Here is a 24940-nt window from a genome sequence, read left to right as displayed (position 1 = left end):
GGAGCAGCGGAGGTGGAGGAGGGAGGGAGGGAGCAAGGGAGTGAGAAAAGGAGGTGAGGAAAGTGGACGAAGAGGCAAGAGTCTGCACCCCTCCTCTACATCATCAGCAGAAGTGATGGTAGACGTTTTACCAGCAGTGGTTCTCAAACGTTTTAATTCATTTCAACGACCCTCTCTCAGAGCTACAGATCTATTTGAAACCCCCTCAAGGACCCCTGAGGGGTCCCTGGACCCCCCTCACTTTGAGAACCACTGATACACAGCATGGTGGATTAATGCAAAGCACAACAGCCCGTGTGAATATCATGATGACTTGACATATCCAACCAAGGTTAAATAAATCAAAGAAACAAACAGCCCGTCGGGCTGCCAGTTTAAAATGACAACCAAACTAAACAAAAACAAAAAAAGGGGGTAATTAGTGCTGCTTTTTTGCTGCGTCATGGAAAACAAATAAAAAACAACAAATGCAAATCATGTATTTTGTAAGTGGGGCGAGCAGTGCTGGCAAATGATAACAAAATAAAAGATAAAAAACAGCTGGGAGACAAAAAACACAAGAGCTAAATGCAGAGGGGACTAACTTTCATAGTCAAACTCAGCTTCACTCTGAGGGCTGCTCAGACCAGAATCTGTAAAGAAACGCAAACATAAGGGGACAACAAGCTGTTTTTTTTTGTTTGTTGTTGTTTTTTTGTGTTTGTTTTTTTTTAAGCTGAAATGCAAACAGAAAAGGCAAAATGTCAAATTAAATCCTTAAATGGATTAAAAATGATGAAAGGCCAACAGATCACACACACACACACACACACACACACGCACACGCGCACGCACGCACGCACACACACACACACACACACACACACACACAGTACACGCAGGCAAAAAGTATGTTATACATTAATCACTTGTTCTGTAGTAAACACTTTCACGCTGGGTCGATGGCCGAGCTTGAATTCTTAACCTAAACCCCATGCATTCGTATTGTGGGGAAAGCTTTTGCTAAGCTTATCGATCGGCTATTTTCAGCAAAAGCTTTCCCCACAATAACTGAAAACTGAAAATACAATCGCATATAGACATGAGGGACTCCGCTCAACCATATGGAGTTTAAGTGGTCAAGGTTCTGATATGAGCCTCGGCTCTCAAGTCAGACGTGAAGACAAACAGAGCGAAAGTAGGCTGAATATTTTCAGCTCCGCTCCAAACCGACCCACCCCCCCCCCCCCTCTACTCTACTCATGGACCCTAATCAAAACAGTGTGGTCCGTGGTGGGTGTCAATCAGTGGTGGACAGTAACAAAAGTACATTTACTTGAGTATCTGCACTTTACTTGAGTATTGAGTAGTTTTTGGATACTTATGACTTACAGGCCACTTCATTTCAAAGACAATACTTTTTTGACATTTCTAGGAAGGGACCATTGTACCATATGTATTAACTGCTTGAGCCCTTTTTCAGTAATAGTGAATAGCAAGCACGCTTTGTGAGCTTGTAGATCTGCTATTACGGTATTAAAAAAACACCCTATCTGTCAGGCCCCCTCAAGCCCCCCCCCCTCCCCTGGATGTCAACAGCTGTCCAGATCTGGGGATAAGAAAATCGATTCGCCCCCCCGAGTCGGAGCTCCCATAGACAAGCGGTTAGGAGTTCTGTTGAGACGAACGAGAAACAGGTTATGGGGGAGGGGGGGGGGGGGGGGAAGAAAAAGGAAAGGAAAGCGGGTGGGGGGGATTGGTAGGCTGAGAGGGGGGGGCTAAAGACGGCTTATGTTTCCTCCGCAAAAAATGAAGTCTGAAAGGCCTCTTTTGTCTGTCGGCTTGGCGCTGAGGCATTAGGAGTGAAAGGTGTGGAAAAACGTTCCCATACCGCCGTCTGACAGCTGTGGAGCCAGAGCTGATGGGACCAAGGAATGTTGTGACAGTTCAAAGAACTGTCCGCTCTGCTCTGGAAGGAAGGGGATTCAATGACTACACACACACACACACACACACACACACACACACACACACACACACACACACACACACACACACACACACACACACACACACACACACACACACACACACACACACACACACACACACACACACACACACACACACACACACACACACACACGGTTTCTCTGCTATTTCGGCTGGGGGAGGAAAAAAAAAGGAAAAATGCAACCATCTGCGATGATGAGAAACACACCTGGTTGTGTGTGGATGAGAGAGGTGAGATGTACGGATGTTCTGCCTCACTGAGCGCCTCCAGAGAAAGAAAGAATGCCTGCTCACCCCCAGGCAAATTCATGAATGAGTGAGTGGGAAAAAACTAGTTGGGTAATGTGTATACATGTCCAGGTAAATACCACCAGGTTTGTTGTTGTTGTCTGCCTGAAAGAGCAGAGAAAGCATGGCCTCCAACCACGTCCCCCGGGGATGGCAGTATACAGAATTGGAAGAAAATACGAGCCGGGCCGGATGTGTGCACTGCACTGCACTCTCATGGTAATTGTTTAGAATATGAGGATAGGGAAGAGGCTTTTTATCAAATCGATTTCAGGAATCTCCCCTCGAGGCTTTCCAATTACACATACCTCATGATCGATGAAGCACAGTATAATAGTCAAAGATATGCATTCATAACAGCCGGTGTAAGCACTACTAGGATTCACACAAGAGTGGCCAAGAGTACGATTGTGAACGAGGCGAGCGTAGGCTGGTCGAGGAACGCAGCACGACAGTTCTATAGAATAAACTAGGGCTGCAACTATCCATTATTTTCTTATTGATTCTATCAATTCCTTTTTTATATATATATACATATATATATCAACAAATGAATGAAACATTAAAGAGCTAATTTCGTTGTGCAAAAATAGTGATGTACAAGCTCACAATGTGTGAGCTTGTACATCTTTTGTACATCAAATTTGTTTATTTGCTTACTGTTAAATAAATACATTTTTGGAAACTAGATAGATTAGATAGATTATTAATTGATTATTTTATTAAAGTATTGATTAGGAGGGCAATAAGCGAGTCATAATGAGAGAGGAAGAGGGGAGTAGGGGGAGGGAGATGAAGACGTCTCATCTCTTCCTCTCTAATTGATCTGTGACAATGCCTAATTAAAGCTGTCGGGCGCGCGCGGGGGGGGGTGCGTCCACATCTCTTGTCTACACACGCCAATCATCTCAGCAGGAGGCCGCCCTGTGTGTGTATTTGTGCAAATGTGTGTGTTATTTCGGAGTGTCTGTCTGTTAATTGATGCGTGTATATGTGTGTGTGAGTGTGTATGTGTGTGTGTGTGTGTTTGGAGATAACTGGGCGGGAAGACACGATTGTCGTTATTGCTTCCTGTAATCGCAGAGAAGTAGGCTGCTGATGCATCACTGGCACGCATATGCACCTGTACGTGTGTGTGTGTGTGTGTGTGTGTGTGTGTGTGTGCGTAGCGATTACTATTCTATCAATTACTTTTTTGATGAATCAAATTACTCGAGCAGCACATTTGTTTTTATATATATGTTTAAAAAATACTATTTTTTGACGAATGTTCACCCCAGAAAAGGGACACTAGTGATTACCAATATGTGGTTAATGTGAAACATTTTAACAGCGCAAATCTTGTGTGTGCGTGTGTGTGTGTGTGTGTATATTTTCAGATGGGGGTCCGCGGGCAAATAGCCTTCATATTAATTTGGGGGTCCTTGACATGAAAATATTTGAGAACCACTTCGTCTAATAGAAGAGGCAAGGACATGGAGGATGAGGAAGAATGAGATGGAGGGATGAACAGAGAGAGAGAGAGAGGGAGAGAGAGAGAGAGAGGTGCTGTAGCTTGGTTAGTTGGGTCGTTTAGCCCCGGGCTCCGATGGACTTAATGAGGAGCACACGCCACTCCGCACCCCCCAGGAATCATGGGAAATTACTGGCAGGATGTCGTGTGACCTACGGACATGCAAATGCAAAATAGGGACTCACACACACACGCACACACACACAAAATACACACTCCCACACATACAGTACACGCACGCACGCATGCACACACACAGCATCGATACCTCCACACATAAACTACACACTCCAGCTTACACACAAATAAGACTTGCTCTCACACACACACACACACCCAAACACACACACACACACACACACACACACACACACACACACACACACACAGTAGCCTAACTCCCCCTATAGAATACCTAATCTAAAGCATATTTCATTGTTATACCAGCACTGGGGTCAGTGAGCACACAGTGCGGTAAAGGCATATGCCTCGGTGGGGGGGGGTAGGGGGGGGGGGTTTAAGCACACGCTCGTTTGAACAATGGCCACTATTAGCTAATGGGGATGTTCGCGGATGCTCAGCGCCCCGCCTAATTGGGCTAAAATGTCCACTCAAATTAAATTCTATCCGGCTGCAGAGATATAATGACATCGCCCCGAGAATCCTTCTGGAAGGTCCATCGTCTAGAAGAGGAGGAGGCTGTAAACCAAGCCCAGCGCTTCATCTGTGTAAAAATGTCTGCGTGGAGGAGAGTGTGTCCGGGAACTAACGTGGGTGTGAGTGTACTTGTATTACCTATAGTTGTGAGGGCCAGATGTGCCCACAAGTATGGTAGAATTTGAGAAACAGACACTGTGAGTACGATATTAACATACAAATATAATATCGAAAGATATTGGTGTCGGTTTTTGTTTTATTAGTTCAATTGCTGTAGGCTTCAGCATTTCTGAGCCTGCATGAACGCTGCTAAAATGAGGCATACTGTGTTAATTCCACGATAGGAGATATGTGATGACGTTTTGGTGAAAAAAGCCTGCATGTATCGGAATCGGAAATTAAGAGGAAAATCGGATATCGGCAAAAAAGCCAATATCGGACAACTCTAATTGTGAGGACAATTGTCCTGGTCCTCACAATAGAAATGGTTGTTTTATGGTAAAAAAGATTTAGGTTTAGAGGCTGGGGTCGGAGTTATGCACCGAAAATAGGAGATTAATTTTTCGGGCTTTAGGGTTAAAAATGGTAAACAAATGGCATTCATAAAATTGCCGTTATAAATGTTGATGTCCTCACAAGTATAGTAATGGGGGTTGTGTGTTTGTGTGTGTGTTTGTGTGTGTGTGTAAACGCAGGTAAATGTGTGGCCATGTGAGTGTGAGTATGCATCTGCGAGGTGCACGTGCGAGTGCACGTGCGTAAGCCAATATGCATCATGTGTGTGCGTGTGAAGAACGGCGATGAATATTATGTGCATTCACGTGTGTGTCTTCCATCCCCAGTCCGTTTACAAAGCGACTCTCCTCCCGTGGAAAGAAAGAGGAAGCCCGGTCGTTTTTTTCTCTCCCTTTCTTCCGAGAAACGGATCTGAGAGAGGAAAGAAGGCGAAGCGGGGCGGCGAGCTCTCGAGGCAGCGGAGGAGATTAGGCAGCTCCGGCGTTTTGAAACGTGAGCCGCTTGTGACGGGAATGCAGATTGATAAGGACAGACTGACAGATGCCTGGCTGACTGACTGACAGCCAGGGAAGAGGGACTGAGCGGGGGGGATTTGGGGGGGCTGGAAGACAGGAGGAGGAAGGGGAAAAAAACGAGGGAGACGGGGAGAGAGAAAGCACGATGGAAGTCGAACGGATGCACTCCGGACTTTCGTCTGTTGACAAGGTCAGCGCTGTCACGCTCGTCTGACTGACGGGCAGACAGGCAGGTTGAAGGGAAGACGGACAGACAGAGACAGAGAGAGAGACAGACAGACAGACAGACAGACAGACAGACAGACAGACAGACAGACAGACAAGAGCTGAACAGGAAAGGAAAGGAAACATGTCAGACAGGGTTTTAGCTAGTGGAAGCCAGAGTAAATCGTCGCTGTCGGGTGGAAACCTTGTATTTCCAAAACCGTCACTATTCACTAAAACCCATTTGTTTTTAATAGCAAAAATAGCTCATCTACAAGCTCCCAGCACGTCACAATGCGATGCGGTGTGAGCTTGCCTTGTAGATCGGCTATTTTTGCACACTACTGTACAACAAAGTAGGGCTTTAATTTACGCGAGAAATGTTTTTACAATAAACATAACATTTTGAGAGATATGAGGTTTCTGCCAAACAACGACGAAATGAGGCAGGGATCTGAGGGAGATCTAGTTTAATGCCGGGGGGCTCACCATCTGATCTGTACCCAGAACACAATCAAATCAGAAAGCAATGGTCCGCCAAGAACAGAAATGTTTTTAAAACTAAAAACAAAATACAGCCAAACAAAAGGATGACATAATGTCCTCGGCTAGCCACACAAACACACTGAAATGTGTGTTCATTTTAATTCTGAGAGCGTACAAATGGAACCGGTTCCATTCGTCCGCTCTCAGAGTTAAAGGAACACTGAGGATGTGACTGCGTTGGTAGTTAAATGGTAAAAAAACATAATTAATGGCAAGTAGGTAGGTATGGAGGGGAGGCACAGATTCCATACAGGATGGTATGGAATCAACATCAACAAGAAGCTTCACGTGAGGCGTGTGTGAGTGTGTGTGTGTGTTTGTGTGTGTGTGTGTGTGTGTGTGTGTGTGTGTGTGTGTGTGTGTGTGTGTGTGTGTGTGTGTGTGTGTGTGTGTGTGTGTGTGTGTGTGTGTGTGTGTGTGTGTGTGTGTGTGTGTGTGTGTGTGTGTGTGTGTGTGTGTGTGTGTGTGTGTGTGTACTGTCTTCATTATACTAGTGAACCACGTAACAGGTACGGCATATTGTTACTCTTGCATGTAAAACCCACATGGCTGCAATTCTGACGTTTGTCTCAACTGAGGTCATCAGTGTTTTCAGTCACCCTGCAATGTAGGCCTATCATTTAAAAAAAAATACATGGGACATAAACACAGGTCAACATTCTCGCTCTTGTCCCGTGACAATTTACAGGTGCAGGGTTTTTAAACCAACAGCAAATAGTATATTTAGATTACCCTGTGTTGTCGCTTACAGGTCAATGTATTTACAGTAGTTGTTTACACGTATAATTCGTCCTGGCCGTACCTGGCGTCTGGAAGTTGATGCGTCTCATCTCTACGGGGTCTGTGGGGTGGTGCGGCGTGATGTCTGCGTTGTTCAGCAGACACTTGGCGCGCGGCTCCGACTCCTTTCTTTTACGGCTGGAGAGACGGGGAGAAAAGACGAGACAGACATTGTTAGCCAGCGCTGTCGTGAACAAAATGGTGCACGCATACACTCACACACGCACGCATGCATGCACGCACGCACGCACGCACACATACGTACATAAGCAACACTGCAGCACTCGTGTCTTTGACCAAAAGAGAAAAAGCAAAGAAACAAAAACACAGTCGAGACAAGAACGCTATTATGCTCCTTGTGAGACCTACAGAATGTTAAAATCCGACTCCCGCATTGTCTAGCATAGGGGCCAGCAACCGTTTTGACATGAAGTTTTTATTTTATTTTCTAGATAGACCATAGACGACCGTAAGTTTAATTACTGTATGACACCACATCAAAATAAAATATTTCCAACAGACTGATTATCCATGTACATACATATTTTTTTTTCACCCTTCTTTTGAAATATTTTCTTTTCATACAGTATCAGGATTAGAGCAATAATTGACAACATGTTTGTGTGTGCCAGTGATCATCCTCCGCTGCGCCAATGTTGGCACCCATGCCCAAGGTCGCCAACCCTTAGTCTAACATGTCTCTCCTCTGCCCTTGGTTTCTTGTCCCTCTACACTACTAAAAGAAAAACGATACAAAAAAAGAAAAAAAAAGAATGCTCGGGCGAAACCAAAATGGAGAAGCAGGAAGTTGAGGAGGCATATCTAGTGTGCCAGCTTTCTCCTCCACCCCCTCCTCCTCCTCCACCCTCGGACTAATTAAAAGCATATTTTATGCTGAGACAGCTTATTTGCTACTCCTGCTGTAAAAATGCAATAAAACAGCAGCTAAAGCCTTACCTGTCAGGTTTGCTGTTTCCACAAGCAAGCAATGAAGGAATCAAATACACAACGACAGACGGGAGAGAGAGGGGAAAGAACACACCGCAACACCAGGAGGGGGAGGGGGAGGGGAGGGTAGGGAGGGATGGGGAGGGGGAGGGTAGGGAGGGATGGGGATGGGGAGGCAAGAAGACACAGATCAATATAGAGCAGTTTAAAATTCACAGGGCCTGCTTCTGAGCTCACACACAAGATAAAGCTCATCAGCATTTGGAAAAGAGGTGTGTGTGTGTGTGTGTGTGTGTGTGTGTGTGTGTGTGTGTGTGTGTGTGTGTGTGTGTGTGTGTGTGTGTGTGTGTGTGTGTGTTATTGAAATAAATGCTTGAATGTGACTGTGTTTAAGTTTGTGTCTCGGTCTGTCTGTCTGTGCATGCGTGAGTGAGTGAGTGAGTGAGTGTGTGTTTTCATGGGCTTATCTGTGGGCCAACTGAGTTTTCTTGATGAAGGTTGAGTAGCCATACACACGTGTGTGTGTGTGTGTGTGTGTGTGTGTGTGTGTGTGTGTGTGTGTGTGTGTGTGTGTGTGTGTGTGTGTGTGTGTGTGTGTGTGTGTGTGTGTGTGTGTGTTTGTTTGTGTCTGGGGAGGCAACAGTCAACTGCAAAGAAAAGTATTGATAGTTGCAGCCCTATTTGTGTGTTTGTCTCTGTTTGTGTGTGTGTGCAGGGTTAGTAAGGGAATGTCAGGACCAAAGACACGCCCGGAAACAACTGTCCACCAGGGAGAGATGGAGGAGAAAGAGGAGAGAGTTGGGAGGAGAGAGAGAGAGAAAGAGGAGAGACAGACAGACAGATCCAAGGAGAGATGTTACTCTCCCTAACCACTAAGACAAGCGGTACTGTAAGGCAAGGTCACACTGACAGCTGCAGCTTGTACAGAACGCCAGTTAGAGAGCCCACCGATCCGCTTGACCTCTACCACCGTTACTCAACTCTTCTGGGACTTGTAGTCTGAGAGGCTGACTAAAACTACAACCTACTGCAAAACGGAGAGAAGGAGACTGTGCCCCGTTTGCCTTACGATGTGCATGTGTTGTACTTTCATAAGACTTCTTTAATGTGATTGCTTTAGTTTATTTGGAAGACGTTTTGCAGATCGGCTATTTTCGAACAGACAACATATGAAATAGGGCACTTTTATGCCCATATATGGGATCTCTGTATCTGTCTGTTTGCCCGTGTCACTTTTATGCCCATATATGGACATTTCTGTATCCGTCTGTCCCTGTCCCTTTTATGCCAATATAATATGGAGATCCCTGAGATCCCATATATGCCCATATATGGCATAATAATTGTAGAAGAGTAAAAGCACATATTTACCCACAATATTTAGGTGTAGTGGAGTAGAAGTATAAAGCATTGAAAAATGTACATACTCAAGTATTTGTACAATCGTCGCTGTCGGGTGGAAACCTCATATGTCCAAAACTGTTACTTCAAAAGCATCGAAAGTAGCAGATCTACAAGCTCAAAACGCTCAAGCTTGTGGATCTGCTACTTTTGATGCTTGTGTGACTCTATAGTATGACCAAGCAGGACACAAATGTACAAAAAAACACAAGGAGTTAAAATATAGAGATAAGAGGTTTCTGCCCGACAGCAGCAATACTTAGTTACTTTCCACCACTGCACATTTACATGCAACAACTTTGTGATTTATTTTTGACATTCATGCTAGACCACATAAACACCAGACTGAGCGTGTTCACAACAACCATGCAGTTTCCCCATTAACATCCTAAATAAACTGGTGCCATTTAAACGTCTCAATACCAACTGTGAATATTTGACTGAAATAACCAAACTTAACAGCATTCATTCCACAGACAGTAGGAGACCATCGATACTAAATATCGATGGCACTTTTGAATGGCATCCCTATTTTTGGCATGTCATTATATTTTCACTTACATATCCTATATACTTTGTCATGTGCATGAATAAGTATATAGGACTTAAAGGTAGAGTAAGTGATGTTTTTGGGTTAAAACAAAAACGTTTTTCGTTAAAAGGTCAAAGCACAATTTTGTGATGGTAATCATTGCCATAGAGTGTTTTTTCAGTGACAAGGGTCTCGTCATCTCTCCTGCTCTTTGATAAACAGAAACGGCATTTTCAGGTGCGGTTACCAATTTCAGCCAACCAGGAGAGAGTACCCATTTATTATCAGCTTAAATTTGATAGTGTTCCAGTTCCATTTCCTCTGTTCATTTCTTTGTGTTATCACTTCCAATTTCACTTGTTTAATCTGCATCTCGTGTGAGTTCTCTATCCTGATTGAATCCATTTGGTATCCCGTTTACTAAAGAGCTGGAGCGACAGGGATACCCCCTGTTATTGTACAAATAGCAATGACTATATAGAGCTATTTAACACTTATTTGAGCAAAACAATATCACTTATCTACCTTTAAGCGGTTAAGCTGAACCGGTGCATTATTTTCATTATTTTGCAGTAAAACAAAAAACAAGTTCACTAGAACACCATGAAAATAAATCCCATAAGACAACTCACTTCTTGTAGAGGAGGATGGCGATAACGATGCAGATGATGAAGACCACAGCCAGGACGGGGCCCACCACCCAGATGAGGCCGTCTCCGCCCGTCTCTATCGGCATGGGGTCCACCACCATCTCTGGGGTCATCACTGTGTCCGTGTACGGGCTGGTCGCAAACATTTTCTGAACACACACACACACAAATTTTGTTTAACCACTTAACCCATTAAGACCTGAGAAGATTCTAGAAATGTCTTCTAAATCCTAAAAAAAAATTGAAAAAAAAAACCAAATATTTTTTTTCTCGGTTTTTCAAAAATAGTAGATATACAAGCTCGTAGCGCGGCACTCGGTGCCGCGCTATGAGCTTGTATATCTACTATTTTTGAATAGCCTAAAGAAATCTAAAAGTGACACAGATGCGTCCCAGGTATCAATGGGTTAAACCCTATATGGTTGACCGGAGTCCCTCAGGGCGATACTGGTGTCTTTTCAGTTTTCTGTTATTGTGGGGAAAGCTTTCGCTGTTGTGAGCTTGACGGTCTGCAATTTCCTGCGAAAGCTTTCCCCACAATATGGATGCTGGGGTTTAAATGGTTAACAAAAGCCGCCAGGCTGAATTCAGAGGGGAACGGATGTTATTGCATACTTTTGTTTTATTTAAATTTGTATAAAAAAGGAAAAAGGATTGGAAAAAACAAGGCCCCCTAACGCATAAATATTGAGTCAGTAGACGTAATTAAATGACTCCAGCAGTGTTTTAAAGCGAAATACCCTTGTAAGTGGTTAATGAGACTAATCGATTTAGTTGATTATGAAAACGCACGCTTCTCTACTATTTGATTAATTGAAACGGGGAATCGATAGAATAATCACAAAAAAGAGAATCAATATTTGCGGCCCTATCTCAGGAATAGAGACACTTAGAGGATTAATGCGTTGCATTTCTCATACATCTAAAACAGTCAAAACAACATTTTTTTTTGAATATTTGGTTACAGGCAAACACATAATTTGACAAATTTGCCAGTGAACAGTTTGACATAGAAAACGACAACCGTTTATTTCCTGCACTCTCTCTCTGCCTCTACGTATGATAAATCTATTACCCTTTCACCTAAAAATTATTGGGTCTGAAATTATTCATAATTAGCGACTGTCGATCTGGATGGTAATGTTCGACAAGGGATGTGGCAGTTTGCTTAAAAACAGCAATAATAAACACAGGTTACGTTGATCCATGATTATTTATTTATAATTATATTACCAGAGTTGTCAAAGTTCACTCCAATCCCTGTAGGAGCTACGTTCAGTTTTATTTGAGCCAGAAAACAGCGATGCAGTACAGTCAGTGAAAAGACCACAAGGAAGGAACTCAGAGCTTTCAGAAGATTCAAACGGCAAGGAAGCTTCAATAGACAATCAGTGGCACAATGCTTTGTGGGTACTGTAGGAAATCAACCACCCCTTTGTGGTTCACTAAATGTTTACTTTGTAGTGCATGCATTCAACGAGATGGTATATCTGCTATTTTTGAAACATTGGTAAAAATCAGGAAAACATTTTGAAAAATCTGGAATAAAATTGAAAATGTCTTCTCTTATGGGCAAAATCTTATGGGCAAAATCTTTTCACATGTCTGCGGCCAAGTACACATCACTTTGGGGTGATGTCACTCCTTGACATGAAACGGTTTGTGAACCACCGTACTAATGGACCAGTAGAGCTTCTAAACACTATAAGTACCAGGTGGATGAGGGTCCATCCCTTGTCACTTACCCCGGCCGTGGCGTTGAGCTCGGCCAGCAGGAAGAAGACGTACTCCTGGCCGGCCTCCAGAGGCCTGTTCTCACAGATGCTGTGCCGGGTGTCCGTCCCCACGATGAAGCTGAGCGGAAGCTGTCTGAAGCAGGCCGTGATGAAGGGCTTCTTCTGGTCCAGCTGGGCCAGCTGACGCCGAGAGCGCCGCTTGGGGGCCACCTCCCTCAACAGCTGGTGGAGGAGAACGGATGGATGGAATACCAGGTTAGAACACAACACAACATGGATGTCCGTTTGTGTGTTCAAATGATTATTTCTCTTTTAACTGCATGAATCGAGAAGGATTTTATTTGTCACTTACGGTACTTATCGTTGCAAACTTTTTGTGTTTTTTTGTAAATGAATGACCTGCTTGATTATGCTACAGCGTCACACAAAAGTAGCAGATATACAAGCTCGAAACGCGGCGCAAAGCGACGTGCTCCGAGCTTGTAGATCTGCTACTTTTGCTGTTTTTGAATTTGAATCCTGAAAAGTAATAGTTTTGGACATATGCGGTTTCCAACCCGACAGAGACCTTATATAAATTCAAGCAGCGAAACGTTGGTCGGACTTGTTCTGCAGAACTGTGCCTCTATATAATTATGTTATCACAATTATTTCACTACTTGTATAAGTAAGAGACAAATAAATCCCTTTTTGATTCATGATTCATCACTTTAATTTCTGTCCATCCATCCATCCATCTGTCAATCCAAATAACCCCCAGAAAATTATCTATAATTAGATTATAATCTCATAATCTTCCATAATTCATCTGGTAAAATCTTGCTCATAATTTGGTGTGTTTAGACGTTTTTTTGTTAAAGATTGAGTCAAATGTGATCATTTATCACAAACATTTATATCTTTTGATCATTCTGATTCTGCACAAAAATACAGAACATGCCAAATCGGCAGAAAGTCCAGACTAGAGTAATGCACGCACATTCCAAAACAAACCGGTAGAGACAGCTCTTCTACCCAAATTCAACTTTCAACTTTTCCTGTCCCCGGAGGACAATGTAAAACATTTAAATAGTACCGTAAGCCCCCAGTCACCGCTGATAAGCCTGCGCCTTTCAGTATGAACTACAAAGGACCCCGAGAGAGAGACAGGCCCGCTTGAATGCCTGGCGAAGGGCTACCACAGCCCAGACAACTGTCTTACTACTACACACCCAACTACACACAGACACACACACGTTTGTGTTACTATACTTATGAGGACATCAACATTTTAGGAATGGCGATTTTAGGATTTTAAAAATTCTTTCTGTCATTTTTACCCCTAACCCTACAGCCGATCTACAAGCTAGACTGGCTATTTTTTGGCGTGTGCCACTGGTGCGCAATATGCCTAATCCTAAACCCAACCTGAAATCTTTCCCTAATTTCCCTTAAATCTTTCCCCCCCCCTTTTTTTTTAATCATATAATAATCATTTATCTTGTGAGAACCAGGGAAAACGGTCCTCATAATGCCCGTTTCTCAAATTCTACTATACTTGTGGGGACATTTGGCCCTCACAAGTATAGTAATACAAGTACGTACACACACACACACACACACACACACACAGGGCAGACAGAGAGCGGTGTGCGCCGACTGAGTCGATTGAAGTGAGCGTGTGTAATCCCAAATCCAATAGGGACGCCGGGCGCCGAGCAGCTTCTCAAGGTGACCTTGGAGGAGCTCGGGGAAGTGTACGACTTACAATGTAATTCTCTCCATTACATGCCAATTAGCATAGCCAACGAGATCTGCACCGAGCATGTCGATGTGTGTGCTCTGGTGTGTCTAGTGGTGGAAGAAGTACTTCCAGAATTTCTTACTTAAAAGACCTGAGGCAGATTCTGCAAATGCCTTCTAAATCAGTCGTTCTCACACTTTCAAGATTTTTACATTTTTTTTCAAAAATAGCAGATGTACAGTTCAAGCTTGTGAGCTTGTATATCTGCACAGATGCTTTCCTGGTTTTAACCAATTAAACCCCATATGGGTAACCGGAGTCCCTCAGGGCTCAATACTAGTATATTTTCTGTTTTCTGTTATTGTCAGGAAAGCTTTCGCTGAAAATAGCCGATCGACAAGCTCGCGTTGCGTCGCATTGTGAGCTTGTCGATCTGCTACTTTCAGTGAAAGCTTTCCCCACAATACAGATGCTGGGGTTTAAAGGGGAAATCCACCCCTTTTCAATATTTAACTATGTCATTAACACATTGATTGCCTAGATCGAGTCAACTCGTTTTTAGAATCCATCGCTTGATTGCCTAGATCGAGTTAACTCGTTTTTACATTTTTGGGGGAAAATTCCACAAGGGGCGACCTAACACAGCTTTGGAATGATCGATCGTCTCTCAGAGAAGAACAATGTGGATGTGACGTCATTCCAAAAAACGTCACTTCCATCCGCCCCAATGATGGGATTTTCAGAAAAACGGCTGTAACTCAGTTTCTTTTTTTTCCATTGAAAACCACCCGTTTTCAGCGGACCAAAGCTCCAAAATGGCGGATCACGGTTGGAAACTTGTTGTTCCCATGGATACACAGATCCTTCCGTCTACTCACAGGAAACTTTTTCCGTGTGTTTTTTTTACACAATGTCGGTTCCACGGCGTTTCAAATATCATCGGATTGAGGTAATTATACGCCGGCACGGGGATAGAAAACTATGTTTAATATCTTGGCAGTCAATGTGTTAATATAGCATAATGGAGTTGTGTGGAAATAAGAAAAAAGTTCCCCCCTTTCTGTGTTGCCTTGAACTGGAGGATTGATTGTGGGTTTAACATTGCAAATTACACCATGATGAGTCATCACGGTGTAATTTGCAATGTTAAACCCACAATCAATCCTCCAGTTCAAGGCAACACAGAAAGGGGGGAACTTTTTTCCACACAACTCCTTTATGCTATATTAATGACATAGTTAAATATTGAAAAGGGGTGGATTTCCCCTTTAAGTGGTTAATGGGTTATGTGAATGTATCAAATCAATACATCAATGTAGAAATATTTTGTTTAAAATACTGTATTCAAAAATTTACAGGAGTAAAAGTACTGACGTTTTGGCATCAAAATATACTTAAAGTACCAAAAGTTACAGTATCATATATATCATGTTATTGGACTATTAATTATAGATCATTAAGCCCTACTTCATACTTCTAATCTACAAGCTCACAACCACCATCGGCAGTAGTATTGTTAGATCTTACCTCCTCCATGTCCATCTCATCTGGGTTCTTCAGGTTCTTGACGCTCGTCGTGGTCCTCTTAAGTGGAACCACAACCACGTACCAGTTCCTGAAATATGGTCATACAACAATCGATGAATAATAGCAATAAAAACTAAGAATGCAGTACAAAGCTGATCTTCATGCTCAAGCTTTTAGATCAACTATTTAAAAACAATAATGATAGGGACTAAGTGGTTAATATAGTAAAAAGATTAAAAGATTCCACACGCTCAACATAAACTACGGCATTGGTTCTCAAAGTGCGGGGGGGATACCAGGGGGTCCACAGCAAAATGAGTTAATTAGTCACAATCATTTTAACCCCTTTATCCATATTTTATACTTTGGCTATTCAAAAATAGCAGATATACAAGCTCATAGCGTGGCACCGAGTGCCGCGTTATAAGCTTGTAGATCTGCTATTTTTTTTAAATCTTTAAAAATGTGTGCAAGTCTTTGCTTCTGGGGGTCCCTGGCACAACATATTTTCAGGTGAGGGTCCGCGGCCACATACATATCAATTTGGGGGTCCTTGGCACGAAAAAGTTTGAGAACTGTATACATACACACATAAATACAATTCATTTATCTGGCGATGTTCTAGGTAGTTCACCCAGCCAGGCTGAGAATGCTATTTGGGGTTTGAATTGTGGCTCATGATATGAGCTGTGGTACGGTGCTTGTTGCTGTGAGCACCAGTCATCACGATTCCTGTGTCTCGATCCGCTGTACCGTCTGGCAAATCAGAAAAGCCTTAGAAATGTTATTTCTGTACAATAACGCCATAACCCTGACTTTCATTAAGTACAACAATAGACTATGTCAGACTCTTGAGAGCTCAGTAATTGCAACAAGTGTAGTAGTTGTACTGCTGCATTCTGCGCTTGTTATTATATCATTGTGTTTGTCTTGTTCCATTGTGTTGTGCTGTAGTGCTGCATCCAAAGCTAATTTCCCCACGAGCATAATAAAGTATATGTTGAATCTGGTCCAGTAATTACTGCTCGTACACCACTTGTAAAGCTGCATTCTATGTACAATATGAAATGTCCTACATGGATTATTATTACACAACAACCACTCATTTACTCACATACTAGAATGTGTTTCCAAGTGCTTTACACTATAGACAATATACAACATTCCATCGCGGCCATGTTTTTTTTCTTTCTTTTTTCTTGGGCAGATACAAGCTTTATGAATGACATTTAGAGAGCCTATCACTGATTTGCAGCTACTCAGGAGTATATACAGTATATATGAACTGAACTTGTGTATGATTGAATGTCCTTGAGCTTCATGGGGTTACAGGCTGATGCTCAGGAGGTGTTTGTTCAGCCTCTTCTTAAAGGCATGAACACTACTTGAGGTAATGTCTCCATAAACAGCAAGGCTGCTCCACGTTGTTACTGCAGAGTGGAGAAAGCTCCTCTCAAGGCATTTTAGTGTCTGCCTGATGAATGCTCCAGAAGCATTCATCCAATCGACTTCACACTTGGCGGGAGTATTGTTAAGGGCCCCAGGAAGTGTAGTGTTGAGTGTGAAGTCAATTGGATGAGCGGTTCTCCAGAGGCGGCCCAATCTGTACGTCGGCCACGGGTTTCCAATATATTTCTATTTTGTGGTTCTTAAATTAATTTCAAGGACCCCTCATAACTCTGAGAGGGGTTCATTTGGTTCCACTCTCAATAATTACAGACCTGTAAGGGTCCATTCGAAACCACCCTCCTCAAGCCAACCCTGAGAATCCCCGGACGCCACTTTTAGAGAACCACTGCACAAGAAAACCATAATTGACAAGAGCTTGACAAATACAGTACATACTGGGTCAGTCACAGTTTCACAGCAGCTTACATGCTGCACGAATGGACACACTAATGACTCACTTTATTTCCTTGCTGTCGACGACAGGATGGAAGGTCATGGTGAGCGAGGTCTCGGGGTCGCCGAAGATGTCCAGCTTGGGCTTCTTGGGCAGGAGGAAGGGTGCGGTCCGGGCCAGCACGCGGTGCCGCGGACCCCCGTCCACGCTCTCCTGGCACGTCACCCTGAACTCATAGCTACTGTTGGCCCTCAGACCAGTGACCAGCACCTTGGTCTGCCTGGCGTCCACATCCATCTTCTGACGGTTGTACTCAATCTGTAGACACGAGGGAGGGATGGATGGATTGATTACTGTTCATTCTGAGCTGGGTAAGACTGCCTCATTACTATGCCCCTCACAGGTGGAGCTGTCTTACAATCAGCTTTAAAATTGGAGAACTTAATTCCACTTGCTCGCTTTAAAACAGCTTGTGAAAGATACTCTGAGATCTGTCTGTACTTGCATTCTTTGAGATTCTGAAATGTCTATTATCTTGTAATTTGTCTTGCGTATAGCGCACAAATCTGCTATTTTTGAAAATGTGTGCAAATCTTTGAATATATATATTTTTAAAGCAAACATTTTCAACTCAAATCTTTGCTTCTGGGGGCTCCCTGGAACAAAATATTTTGAGACGGGGGTCGGCGGCCAAATACATGCTTACATCTATTTTGTGGGGTCCTTGACATGAAAAAGTTTGAGAACCACTGATATTATAGCAACATAAGTTTTATCAGAAGACTGTTAGGATTTAGAAGACATTTTGTAGAATCAGAACCTTAGGCCTTAGTGGGTTAAATAGACAGGCCACACAGACCGAACCGTTAGGATCATGGCCATACAGTATGTGATTGGAGGCTCTATGACTTTGGTGCCTGTCTGAACTACCACCATGATCCATTTCATGGACAGATGGGTTTGTAGATGATTAATGGGGGGGTTGAGTTTTAGATGGATGGATGGATGGATGAGTGGACAGATTGGCGGGTTGGTGGACATGAGAAGTGTGAGAGGTAAAAAGTGGCCATACTGTATGGATAGACAGATTAACATTAAAAAAAAAAATCTTTGGCTATTCAGAAATAGCAGATATACAAGCTCATAGTGCCACGCTATGAGCTTATAGATCTGCTATTTTAGAAAAATCATGAAAATATTTTTGAAATCTTTGAATATATATATCTTTTTAAGCGAACATTTGTAAATATTTTAAGATGTGGGCCTGCGGCCAAATACAAATCATTTTGGGGGTCCTTGACATGAAAAGGTTTGAGAACCACTGATATTATAGCAACATAAGTGTTTTAGAAAAGTGTTTGGAACTGGATTTAGAAGACATTTGTAGAATCGGCCTCAGGTCTTAATGGGTTAATCCTCTACCCTAGGACGAGGCCGGAGGGGCTTCGTCAGCCCTTTGTGCCGTTTGCTATGAGAATGTATAATGAGGCGCGCATAAGGGCAGCGGTAATTGACTTCCTGTGACTCATTAGCATTATGGCGTTGTGTGACTATTATAAAATCCACTCTGCTGTCATCTGTAACGTTCCTGTGGTTTGTGCAGATGTCATAATTATAGGCTCACCACTTGAAAGGCTTTTACTCCCTTTCATGTTCTGCATCAGGCAGAAGGATTGTATAGGGTGTATACTTTACGTCTGCATACTTTCAGATTTATTGATGGTGTCTCTTGTTCTGCATCAGATTGTATAGGGTGTATACATCTGTACTATACTTATATATTAATTCATATTTGTTTAAGGGTGTCTTTATTGCGATGTTATTCCTCTGTACCTTCTTGCACTTCTTTGCCCTGTATCTGTACATTTTACTGCTGTGCCGTTTCTAGCGCCTGAATGTCCACCGCGGGATCAATAAAGGTATCTATCTATACGGTATATCGTCTCTGTCCGGTGGAAACCTTTGGAAATGTCCAAAACTGTTAAACAAAAAACTGCAAAAGCAGCAGATCTACAAGCTCAAAACATGGCACTTTGTGCTGTGTTTCAAGCTTGTGGATCTGCTACTTTTGATGCTTTTGTGTGATGCTGTAGTACAGTATGATCAAGTAGGGCGTTAATTTGCGATAAAACACCAACATTTAGAATATGGAGATAAGAGGTTTCTGCCCGACAGCAACGATATCTATCACTTATCTTCGGTGAGAGACGGCGTCATGCGATGAATCACGAATGAGGCTTAGATCAGCCGCCGTGACAGAGATGGGATGCGACCTTTGATGTGTGAGTCCATGTCTCAGCGTCACTCACCGTGCATTTGTACGGAGATCTGCTGTCGGAAAACTTCCACGCCAGAGCCACCGTGGTCTTCGTCGCCCACTTGACTGTGAAATTCTTTGGAACATCTGTTTTAGGGGGCGGACGGACAAACGCGAGAACAGAAAGAGAAAAAAAAAAAGGTACAAAGGTTTTCCGTTAGTGAGTGGAAGAGATGTAAAGACAATGAGAGAGAAGAGAGGTTTTGAGAAAGAATGAGCAGTTCCTGCAACGTTCCTCTGGAATCAAACGTGAGCGAGCGGTGAGCTGTGATAGGCAGTGAGAACGGGCAACGCCATTGGTTAAGACACATAGCACGGAAGACTCATGGAACGACAAATAACCACGTGGCACAAAGGGAACCCCGCCGACTAGTTAACGCTGGCAGTGCCAACCCCCGTCTCAGTGCCAACCAACATCTAAACCATGGGGAGGTGCGGATATGGGAATCGGAACCCGACACACAAGTGGTCTCGGCAACCAACCCGCCCATCCCTCCCCGTGCCAGAACAGAGTCTGGGATTGGCACTGCCAACGCTACTACTGCCTGGCGGGCACAGAGACAGACCCAAACACAGCATGCGGACAGCCCCTTTGAGCGGCGCTTCTTGGGGGGGGAAGGGGAGGGAGATGCCATGCCACAAACTGCCCCGTCACAGGACGAGGTGGGGGAGGGGAGGGGGGGGGGAGGAAGGGGAGGGGAGTTAAGGAGGGAACGACTTCTCGAACAAAATAAAAATAAAAAAATAAAAATAACTGCTCTCTCTGTTCTGCTAGGATGCTCTAAAAGGACGTGCTCTTGGAGTTGACCTGAGTCGCTGCGGTCCTACCTTGGTTTGGAAAACTGGGGATGTGAGACTGTGACATTGGCAGTGTGCGTGTGCTCAGCAAAAAGGGCTGCAAGGATGACTGACAGGAGTGTCTGACCAACCGGCACTTACCTTGAAATCTGGGGCTCCTCCTCTCTTTTCAAACTGACTGACTGACTGTGACTTACTGACTGGGTTTTACCTTGTTTGGGTTAGTGAAGTGAGTTTCCCCCGCATACATTTTTGTTGTTGTTAATAAATCTTTTTTTTTTTCTTGTGGGCAAGTGAAGGTGCTTGGAGGAGGGTGGAGGGCGGCTTTCATTTTGGTGCTGTTGATTATTTATTGTTGTTATTATTATTATTTTTAGGTTATTTCCACCACAACCACCCCCCCAGGTTCAGGAGAGAAACAGGCAAGCCCTACCTGTTGGATCAAAGGCCACCGTCCGATACTGGATCGGCGGGCTGTAGGGACCTGGACCTACACTGGTGTGTGCGCGTATTTTCACGTCGTACGCCGAGTCGGGCTTGAGGCTGTTGAGCATGTAGCTGGACAGGCCTGGGGGCAGGCTGAGTTCCCGTGGCGACCCCCCGGCGCTCGTCTCCTTGTACGCCAGCGTGTACTCTGTGATCGCCCCGTTCCGCTCCGCCAGGACCGGAGGGGACCAGGACAGCTGCACCGAGCAGCAGGTGACGTTGGAGCCCTCGTTTATCTGGGGGTAACCCCCGGGCGTGTTCTCGGGCACGTGGAGCTCCACCGTGGCCTCGTCCCCGAAGCCCCCCCTGCTCTTGGCGGAGATCTTGAAGATGTAGGTGGCTCCGCTGTGGACGTTGTCCACGGAGTACTGGCGCTCCTGCGGGGTGAACTCCAGCGTGGCCGGGGGGGACAAGTCCCTGCGGCCAAACTGGAGCCGGTACCCGTGCAGGTCCATGCCGTTGGTGAGGTCGGGAGGGTCCCACCGAACCACAGCTGACGTCTCTGAATCCTGAGCCACCGACAGGTAAGGAGGTCCGGGCACTGTGGAGGGATGGCAAATCATTACTTGATACATTCTAGATTGTTATCAGTCAACAACAGACACAAAAGCCCTGGTTATATTTCTTTGGCAAAGGTGCTGTCGCAAGGCCAGACATATCGATAAGTAATAACAAGCCAGGCAGAAAAATATATAGAGGGCGATCAGGATTTATTGTGAGAAACATGAGTGCTCTGCTGATCGCCAAGAGCACTCGGTTATAGAAAAATAAATTGCTCCTTGTAATTCCATGTTTACTTCAACAAAAACAAGCCGCCTTTCAAAACATGGAGAGCAACAGGACTGTAAAAAAATAAGCAACACGGTCACCACAAAGCGTGGGCAAGCGCTAGCTGGATACAAATTTAATTCAGCTTGCATCGGGAAAACAACACTTCACAAGCCTCTTCAGCACCCCCAGGTGATTGCTGTGCCCATTACAATTTCATGACACAAACATTGACATCCCCCCAAACAAACAAACAAACACAAAAATATATATATCGTGGCTGCCTGGTGGAAACCTTCCATGTCCAAAACGGTTACTTTTCCGGTGTTCCAAACTTGTTTTCCAATGGATTCAATGTATTTATTATTTAGTCAAGGTCTTGTTAATACTTTTCATTGGTCCGATATTTATAAACCCCACAGACACATTTAACCCTTTTTCCTTTCAGTTAAAAAAAACTTTAAGTAGCAGATCTATCAACTCACACATCACGACGCGTTGTGAGCTTGTAGATTGGCTATTTTTGCTACTTTTGTGTGACACTGTAGTTAGTATAACGAAGTAGGGCATTAATTTATAAGTTTAAATATGGAGATACAAGGTTTTATACATACATACATGCCTCCCTGTGTAAAATAGATGAGCAATGATTTTCCGGCTCTATTCTTCAGAGTGGCCCAGTTTTGAAGATGACAACACGTTCTCGCTCTAACTCTCTGTTTAAAGGCCTTGTCATTGTGATGGAGGTGGCGGTAGGTAGCTCCGGTTCAGAGGAGGGATTCATTCCTCTCAAGCCACAGCCTTCACGAGGAGGGACGAGGGAAATAGAGCTAAATCGCTCCAGAAAGTGGCATCTCTCTGCACGGAGGGAGCGATTCCTTCCCCAACTCACTCATCTAAATCTGGATTCACAGCAACAGTGGCGTTCTGGCGCTCGGGTGGCGCGGTGGTAAAGTGCCTTCCCACCACGGCGGAGAATGGGGGTTGAATCCACCGCGGTGCATCCGGCTTTGTCGAGCGTCTACATGAACACAATTGCCCCGTGTTCGGGAGAGGGAAGCTGGGCGATATTAGTCACTGCACGTACTTCTACGGGCTGGTGCAGCGCCTCACACGTGTGTGTCTGTTCACAGTACATGTATATGTACATTATCTGTATCTCTGTGTGCTTATACATTGTCTGTCTGTGTGTGTGTGTGTGCGCGCGCACGCGAGCGTGCGTGTATTGATTTGTGCCCAGCTCTAGTCCCACATCATCCTAAACCCTCCTGACCAGAGAGCAGTCTGGCCTGTTGCCCAGTCCATCCCAGGCTGGAGAAACTAAGCATTAGACTGGAGCCACCACGCCCTGTGTGTGTGTGTGTGTGTGTGTGTGTGTGTGTGTGTGTGTGTGTGTGTGTGTGTGTGTGTGTGTGTGTGTGTGTGTGTGCGCGTGCGCGTGCATTCATGTGTGCCTAGTCTGCATTCATTAACTAAAATATGCAAAGATGTCTTACATACCCATAATGATCGCACACACGCACGCACGCACGCACGCAAATGCACACGCACACACACACTTCCATTCCTCCAATTCCTGTGCTTGCATTCTTCATTTCCGTTTGCTAATGGCCTTCTCTCTGTAGAGTGTGGGCGGATGGGGCGTTGGTAGAGTGTGTGTGTGTGAGTGTGTGTGTGTGTGTGTGTGTGTGTGTGTGTGTGTGTGTGTGTGTGTGTGTGTGTGTGTGTGTGTGTGTGTGTGTGTGTGTGTGTGTGTGTGTGTGTTCTTGAGGGGTGGAGGGAGGTACAGAGGGGTAATGGGAACGCGGGGGCTGTGAGCGTCTCTGAGACGGATGCTGTTAATACCGAGTTGTAAACAAAGTCCCCTCACTGCACACACTCACACAGCTAATCAAAGACAATGATCCTGCTCTGCGTGCGCGTGTGTGCGAGCATATGTGTCCGCGCCAGTGTGTGATGCTTTGTCTATGTTTGTGCACAAGTGCCTTTCAATTATGTGCGTGCATGTTAGTGTCTGTGACCGAAAAAAGAGCTTGTATGGGTGTGTGTGTGTGTGTGTGTGCACGTGCATGCACCGGCACGTGCGTGTGTGCGTCTATGTGTGCGTGCGGGTGTCTGTGCAATGTAAGTAAAGACTGTGCTATTCTTTGTCAGTGTGTGTGGGTGTGCATTGTGTGTGTGCGCGATTTCCTAACAGTGGGCCCTCTGCATTGCATGCTGGGTAGCTGGTTGTGAGCCTGGAGATTGGTGCTGGGGGGGGGGGGGGGGGAGTGATGAGAGAGAAGAGGATGAAGGGGGCAGGAAAGGGGATGAAGGGGTCTAAAAAAATGAGGAGTGATGAAGGTGACAGAGGACAGGGAGCAATCTGCTGCAAAGACGAGGAATGAGAGTGTGTGTGTGTGTGTGTGTGTGTGTGTGTGTGTGTGTGTGTGTGTGTGTGTGTGTGTGTGCCTTCATTACCAGCCTCCTCCTGCCCCCTGTGCTCTCTCCATCTTTCTCCCCTTCTCTCTCTCTCTCTCTCTTCTCCCTCCATCCATTCTTCTCCCCACCCTTTCCTTTCCTTTTATCTCTCTCTCTGTCCTCTTTTTCTCCATCCATTCTCTTCCTTTCCCCCCCTCTCTCTTCTACTCTACTCTATTATGTTATTATATTCTTTTTAAAGATGCTATTCTATTCTGGTTTCTGGTTCTTTGGTACAAGCTCACAACGTGTCGCAATGTGATACGTTGTGAGCTCGTGGATCTTCTATTTTCACACAAATCTTGTATGGCGGTCACTGATTTTCAGAACCGCTGGTCTAATCTATTCTACTCTCTTCTATTGCATCAGGCTGGACTCAGGTCTCAATCCCACCCAGGTGGTCTTGAGGCACGTTTCCCATCACACCACACTATTAGCAGCACCCTGTTCACACACACACACACACACACACACACACACACACACACACACACACACACACACACACACACACACACACACACACACACACACACACACACACACACACACACACACACACACACACACACACACACACACACACACACACACACACAGTGCACATTGGACTCCCTTGGAGTGTGTCCAAGGGTGAAAATGCACACACTGGAGACGTACATCTTTATTAATTCACCACCTGCCACATTGTGTGTGTGTGTGTGTGTGTGTGTGTGTGTGTGTGTGTGTGTGTGTGGCAG

At 44.6% G+C, this 24940-nt stretch overlaps 1 protein-coding gene across 1 annotated transcript in view; it reads right to left on the bottom strand.

Moving 5' to 3' along the window:
* The window catches only part of ptprsa (protein tyrosine phosphatase receptor type Sa), a 282355-nt gene that overhangs the window by 57735 nt on the left and 199680 nt on the right, over positions 1–24940 (bottom strand). The window contains 8 exon segments of the mRNA XM_080431352.1: positions 585–632; positions 7034–7149; positions 10525–10691; positions 12288–12500; positions 15529–15616; positions 17436–17689; positions 19681–19775; positions 20920–21513. Coding sequence (XP_080287478.1) covers positions 585–632; positions 7034–7149; positions 10525–10691; positions 12288–12500; positions 15529–15616; positions 17436–17689; positions 19681–19775; positions 20920–21513 — 1575 coding nt within the window.

The sequence above is a fragment of the Gymnoscopelus braueri genome (genome assembly GCF_963280865.1).
Source record: "Gymnoscopelus braueri genome assembly, chromosome: 6".
Taxonomy (NCBI): domain Eukaryota; kingdom Metazoa; phylum Chordata; class Actinopteri; order Myctophiformes; family Myctophidae; genus Gymnoscopelus; species Gymnoscopelus braueri.
The sequence above is the reverse complement of the archived record's forward strand: the minus strand, read 5'-3'. Positions and strand labels throughout refer to the sequence as shown.